General features: G+C 39.1%; 1 protein-coding gene across 1 annotated transcript; it reads right to left on the bottom strand.

The window, feature by feature from the left end:
- Window positions 1-307: 307 nt before the first annotated feature.
- On the bottom strand, window positions 308-6,980 carry Oxsm (3-oxoacyl-ACP synthase, mitochondrial). The gene is made up of 3 exons (XM_026405823.2): window positions 6,904-6,980; window positions 5,108-6,106; window positions 308-2,926 (listed from the first exon to the last, which is right to left on the bottom strand). The coding sequence occupies exons 2-3, from the start codon at window positions 6,073-6,075 to the stop codon at window positions 2,524-2,526; spliced, it is 1,371 nt and encodes a 456-aa protein (XP_026261608.1). The 5' UTR covers window positions 6,076-6,106; window positions 6,904-6,980; the 3' UTR covers window positions 308-2,523.
- Between the last annotated feature and the right edge of the window lie 223 nt (window positions 6,981-7,203).

Here is a 7,203-nt window from a genome sequence, read left to right as displayed (position 1 = left end):
TTTAAAAGTCTTGACCATCTATATGAATTGAATTAAAAAATTCAGCAATAAGAGGAATTAATTGCTGATAAACTCAATAACATGCATGAACCTCAGAAACACTGTGGAAGAGGCTAGATGCAAGATTAATTTTTGTATATCTCCCTTTACATGAAATTTGAGAAAAGGTAAATTTTAGACAGAATGATCTTCAGAGATGATGTAGCATTAGGGAGACACTAACTGAAAAGGGACACAAGTATTCTGGGGTGATGAAAACGTTCTTTATTTTTACTGAAGTGATAGTTAAATGTGTAGGCATTTAACTGAACTATACATTTAAAATGAGTGTATTTTATTGTATACAAATGATGCCATAATAAAATTGATTTAACAACACAGACGAGATTTTCAACTTTGGAAGAAACTTGGGTCAAAATATCCTGTTTCATCCAGACCACCATCTTTCCTTACCTAGATTTCGCAAAACCCTTCTGACTCTATTCTCCTATGGGAAACATGCTTCCCCCTGCAGTCTGTTCTTCACTGCATAGTCAAAGTGATGTTTCTTAAACAAAAGGTGATTGTGTTACTCCCAATATTCCCCATTCTTCTTCATATTTATCAGTCAGGGTTCAGTCACAGAAACAGAACCATAAAACTAGTGACAGGATTCTTACTGCCTTAATTTTTTTTTTTTTTTTGAGAGAGGAGAGAGAGAGAGAGAGAGAGAGAGAGAGAGAATTTTTTTAATATTTATTTTTCAGTTTTCGGTGGACACAACATCTTTGTTTGTATGTGGTGCCGAGGATCGAACCCGGGCTGCACGCATGCCAGGCAAGCGCGCTACCGCTTGAGCCATATCCCCAGCCCACTGCCTTAAAATTTGTAAGGTTCTGTGTGACCTGACCTACACCAGATCCTCTAGGATTATCTCTTAATCCCTCAATCTCAGAGTATATTTATGTTCAGAACAAATGTTCTAACTTCTAGACCATTCCACACTGAATTTCCCTTAGCTGGAACATCTTTCCTTCTGCATCTTCCCCTTTAACCTGAAACCTTTACCCACATATGTACACAGCTTCCTGACCCATTCCTTTATCACTGGTGACCAGTAAAACATCAGTCTATGCTAGCATCCAGTAAATCTCAAACAAATAAATTTTATCATGTATTAAAAATGATTATAGTTATGAGTAAATAATGGAATGCTAGGTATATGGGAATAAAGTACTGTAGTCACAGTCAATGGGTAGAAAATATAGCCAGCCTATTAAGATGTGGGAAACTCTATTTCTGCAGAAATACACATATTCCCTTTATCCTCTTTCCACTCAATTCTGTTGATATATAAATTCCCATTACAACAAAAATGTCCTTAATTTTGAGTTATTCAGAAAGCAGAGCCTACGAAAACGTGGTTTGTTTGGAAGACGACTCTTAGGAATAGTATTATAAATCAGGAATGAGGCATTAGGAGGAAAAATACCAGTGTTACTGGATTGGTTAATGCTGTGGGCCCCCATTTCATTGGGGATCCCTCTGAGGAACTGTAGAGAAACATAGTTATCCCTCAGAAAGGAGACTGAAGCACTTACCCACCAACTGTCATCCTTCATTGGTTGAGTGTTGTCTCTGGGGTACTTGTCCCCCAGTCTTCTGGGGATGAACGAGATCCTGATCCTTTGGCTTTACAGAAATCCCCAAGGCAAAAAAGGGACTACCAGCACTTGCGGCAGGAAGCTGGGAGAACCCAGGATACTATTACAGCTGCAATGAGGTTAAAGATGGGCTGAGGGCATATTGTCTAAGGCACTAACAATTTCTACTCCAAATATCCTTATCTCCATTAATCACTGGGTACCAGATTAAATACAAAAAGAATACGAAATACCAAACCAATTTCACTTTCTTCTTTTAGAGAATTGATAGCTTAGGAGTTTAGGGAAATTCCACTAATTTACTGAATTAAGTGTGGATGATATGAGCAGACCTACTTAGGCAAAAGGTAAATAGATTGAGCTATACTCCAAAAAAAAAGGTTGATCAATGATGCATACTTCCAGATATATATTGGTATTCCTTTCAATATACTATATGTGGATGGTGCACCTGGAGTTGTACCATGTAGCAACCCTGCCTAGTATAAAGTAGCTCTTTTTTAAATGTCTCTGAAAGGAACAGAAGATGAAATGTCAGAAAGCTGTTTGAACTAGAGTATTAGGAAATTATGGATCAGCAGTTTTCAGATGTGGGTTATTTTGTCCCCAGAAAACATCTGGCAATGTTTAGAGATTTCTGGTTGTCAAATTAGGGAAGGAATTGCTACTGTAATTTACTAGGAAGAGACCAGGAAGCTGTAAAACATCATACAATGCACAGGACAGGTCCTTTTTCCCCAATAAAGAACTATCCTACACCAAATATCAATAGTTAAGGTTAAGCAACCCTAACAGAGATAAAGGGTACCTGGATTTTGATACAGAAAAATATGCATGGATATATTATTTCCACATTTAAAAAATGTTTAATTAAAAATTACTATATACCAGCAATACAAAGTGTTGCATTAGTACCCCCAAAACCAAAAGAATTGGTGAGTCCAATACATCGTCTATCAGTTTTCCATTCCTGTGCCTTTAGCGGAACATAATTCAGATCAAATTCTGGTTCTGTGCAATCCAGATTTAAAGTAGGTGGTAGTTTTTGATAATAACAAGCTAATGCAGTAAAAGCTGCCTCAACTGCCCCTGCAGCTCCCAGAAGATGTCCTGTTGCTCCCTTCGTTGAGGAAACTGCAAGGGCATATGCATGGTCTTTAAAGAGATGTTTGATGGCTTTGTTTTCAGCAGCATCTCCCAATGGTGTGGAAGTAGCATGTGCGTTGACATAGGATATGTCTTCAGGTTGAACCCCTGCATCTTTTATAGCAGCAGTCATACATCTAATAAGAAAGGAAATTAAACTTATCAAAACTAAGTTAATTTTAATAGTTATTTTGTTATTGTTTTATTTTTATGGTACTGGTGATTGAACCAAGGGTATTCTACTACTGAACTACATTGTCAGCCCTTTTTATTTTTTATTTTGAGACAGGGTCTTGCTACCTTGCTAAGGCTGGCCTTGAACTTGCAAACCTCCTGCCTCAGCCTTCCAAGTCATTGGAATTACAGGTGTATGTCACTGCACTTGCTGACAGACTATTTACCTGAATGGTTTATGTGAAAGAAATATAAGTATCAGAGTACATTGGATGAACACCACCTTTCATTATCATGTGAGTTAGAATGCCATCTCTTTGGGAATAACGAGTCACACGAGCACCTTAAGATTCTTTCAACACCATGCATTAAACACACTAACTCATGGACTGTACAATCGCAAATAAAATATAATTCCATGTATTTGAACTGGCATTTTTCCTCAGGAAAAAAACATGTTGATGCAACACTAAAACAATTATTGGAAATTTTTTTTATGGGAAGGGGCAAGGTGGAGATTTAAAATATGGAGAAAGGTCTGTTTTAGAACTAGGGATGTAGCTCAATGGCAGAGCAATTGCCTAGCATGTGCAAGGCCCTAGTTTGATGTCCAGCACTGCCAAAAAAAAAAAAAAAGAACAATAAAACTTTTAAATTTTTTTTTCACATTTAAATATAAAACTTAGCATATCTACTACTACTTCAGTGCTTTGAATAAACTCTCAAAATCCTCTTTATTTAGGATATAAGAATCCTAAATAAATAATTGTGAAGCCAAAAAGTAAATCTAAAAACTTTTTTTTTTTTTTAAAGAGAGAGTGAGAGAGGGGAGAGAGAGAGAGAGAGAGAGAGAGAGAGAGAGAGAGAGAGAGAGAATTTGTAATATTTATTTTTTAGTTCTCTGCAGACACAACATCTTTGTTGGTATGTGGTGCTGAGGATCGAACCCGGGCCGCACGCATGCCAGGCGAGCGCGCTACCGCTTGAGCCACATCCCCAGCCCAATCTAAAAACTTTTAAAAAAATTCTCTGAAAGGGCTGGGGATGTGGCTCAAGCTGTAGCTCGCTTGCCTGGCATGCATGCGGCCCGGGTTTGATCCTCAGCACCACATACAAAGATGTTGTGTCTGCCAAAAAAATGAATATTAAAATATTTTTTTAAAAAAATTCTCTGAAAGAACCTTTTAAAATCTTCTGGATGTCAACACTTTTTTTAGTTCCTGATCACTGAGCTGCAATTTCTATTTATTAACAGACAGTTCAGGGTATAATTTTAAGTGTGCTAAAAGGATTCTCCTACAGATAACTATATAGCAGGCAGTAAACTATGGCTCTGTTCGGATACCTGCTTTTGTAAAAACTGTGCTTTCATTAGAACACATTCACACCCATTCACTTAGGTACTACTGTCTGAGGATGCTTTCACAAACAGTTACAAAAGAAACTCTATGGCTCACAATACCAAAAATATCTATTATTTGTCCCTTCACAGAAAAAGTTTGCTAAATCCTAGCTAATTTAACTAGGTAAAACTTATGTTTGAAAAAAGCTAAATTATTAGCTAATTCATTATCAAAGACTTTTTAAAACTGTAATTCATTACTTATCCTCTACCACAATTAACTCAATTTTCAAAATGTGGCCTTTAGGCCAGTAGCATCACTGCAATCCAGGAGTTAGTTTAAAATAAAGAATCTAAAGTGCTACCTAGATCTGCTGAGTCCGAATCAGCATTTTAGTAAGATTCTTGAGTGATAAAAAGGCTGAGAAGCACTGACCTGAAAAGAACAGAACTCAACCTAAAGCAACCAGATACATCTAGAAGGGTTCATTTTACTGTCCTAGTCTAATGGAAGAACAAAGGATTATAGGAGAGAGCATATTAATAGTTATTAAGCACAAACTGAGGCATGGAAAACTGGCAAAACACACAGGGTCTTCACAACTTCATTGACTAAAATCCAATTTATGTAAGGAGATTCAATCATGTCTTCAAATACTTCAAGAATTCAAAAATACTTTTAAGTCCAGAATAGAAAAACAATAAAGATACTGTGCATCAAGACCAGATATAATTTTCTCTAATTTGAGACTATAATAAAGTGTCTTATGTGAAAAAATTATTTTGAACTCTGGGTCTTTACCTTAATGCACCTTCTCCTTCAGGATCAGGGGCAGTTATGTGACCAGCATCACCTGAGAGTCCATAGCCCAAAACTTCTGCATAGATCCGGGCTCTTCTTTGAACAGCATGCTCATATTCTTCCAGCACCAGCACAGCTGCACCTTCTCCCATTACAAAACCATCTCTCTTTGGATGAAATGGTCGACACGCTAACTTAGGATCTGAGTTTGTGCTCAGAGCCCGGGCTCTGGAAAACCCAGCAAGAGATAAAGGACTAATACAAGAATCTGTACCTCCAGCCACCATCACATCAGCATCACCGTGGGCTATGAATCTAAAAGAGTCTCCCACAGCATGAGCTCCTGTGGTACAGGCTGTTGATACTGCATGATTGGGGCCCTTGAGATTATGTCGAATGCTGACCTGGCCTGCTGCCATATTAATCAGAATCCTAGGGACAAAGAATGGGCTGACTTTATTATAACCTTTTGTCTGAAACATCAAAGCAGTTTCAGAAACAACTTCCAGAGGAACCATTCCCATGCCAATTGCAACACCAGTAGCCACCTGATCAGCTTCTGACTGAGGATGCCAGCCAGAATCTTTCATGGCTAACTCTGCTGCCCCAATGGCCATGATGGTGGGAGAAGACATGGACTTAATATCTGATTTGGACACAAAGTTTTGTTCATTAAACTGACCTTCATCAAAACCTCTTGGCACATAAGCAGCAACACTACAAGGAATATTCTTATATTCTTCACCAAGCAGTGAAACAATTCCACTTTCTCCTCGGAGAAGACGATCCCATACCAATTGAGTTCCAACACCAAGGGGAGTCACTAAACCAATTCCTGTAATGACAACTCTTCTGGATGTTGGCACAGTTCCAAAAAACCTCCTTTCATTTATTAATTGTTGGCATAATCTTGAAGATAGAAAACGACTGCTTGTAATTTTTAGGAAATGTAAGGAGTTTGACAACATGGTTGAGATTCAGATGATCAGAAACACATTCCTGTAACAGACCACAACAGAGTCAGGAAGTATTCATTGTTTAAAGAGCTGAAGAGTTTAATAATGCAGAAGTTGGTTTTCTTTTTTTTTTAATACTTGATGTAAGCTTCTAATAAGCACAGAGAAAATAATGTAACATCATTTTAATCTATTCATCAGCTTGGACTTAATTCCCTTGAGTACTGCAGTGCTTTAGATTGTAAGCACCTTCAGACATTCGAAGTCAAACGAATTAATTATTTATTTCTTTAATAAAATAGAATTGCACAATGAAAAATGTGAAGCCACTCCTAAACTAATAGGGGCTGCAGAAAGCGTTTTGTTCAGGATTGCTAAAAACGGACTCTAAATAGTATTTCTGGCTTAAAGGGAACAAAAACACATTTCAGGGCCCTTGGAGGCGGGTAAGTGGGCTTTATCAATCCTCAATACCTAGGAATAAAAAGAGTTTCGAAAGGCCCCCCAGAACCAGGAGTCCTAGATTGAGCATCTAGGCACTCAGGTTGAGAATCGACTTTAGGGCTAGGCTTATGCCGGGAGGGCGGACAAGTCTCTCCACCTTTCTAAACCTCTCCTCTGCAAGAGGAAAATAGGATCAGCCAATCACTTCCGAAGAACTACGAAGGCCAGGGGCGGGGATTAAAGAGGCGTGGCCATTCCCTGCAAACACTATGAAGGAAACATGGCTGCACGAAAAGAAATTAAGCCGCGGGTCCTCTGACTTCCCTTTGGAAATTCAACCCCGACACGATTTGGGAACGAAGGGACTGAAACCCACGGGTAACGAGCAGTTGATACCTGTTTAAAGGGCTTTCGGCGACCGCACGGCCCTTCCGCCGCGCTGACTCTCGCGTGAGCATGCGCGTGCATACACGCACGTACGTTCTTACGCGCTCGCTCACGTGCGTCACGTCGGAGCGCACTGAGTCCGTTGACCTTGCACCGCGTCACCTTAGGTGATACCGGGCGGTCTGAGGTGGCTGGGCCCTTGAACGCGTGCGTGGAAAGACTCTTTCAAGAACCTCTGGGATATGCCCGAAGACCTGCGCATAAAGCGAAAGATAGCGTTTTCGCCCGTCATAAAGAAACTTTTTTTTT

The sequence above is a fragment of the Urocitellus parryii genome, chromosome 3 (assembly GCF_045843805.1).
Source record: "Urocitellus parryii isolate mUroPar1 chromosome 3, mUroPar1.hap1, whole genome shotgun sequence".
In the NCBI taxonomy this organism is placed as follows: domain Eukaryota; kingdom Metazoa; phylum Chordata; class Mammalia; order Rodentia; family Sciuridae; genus Urocitellus; species Urocitellus parryii.
Note: the sequence above shows the minus strand (reverse complement) of the source record. Positions and strands in the feature narration are given on the sequence as shown.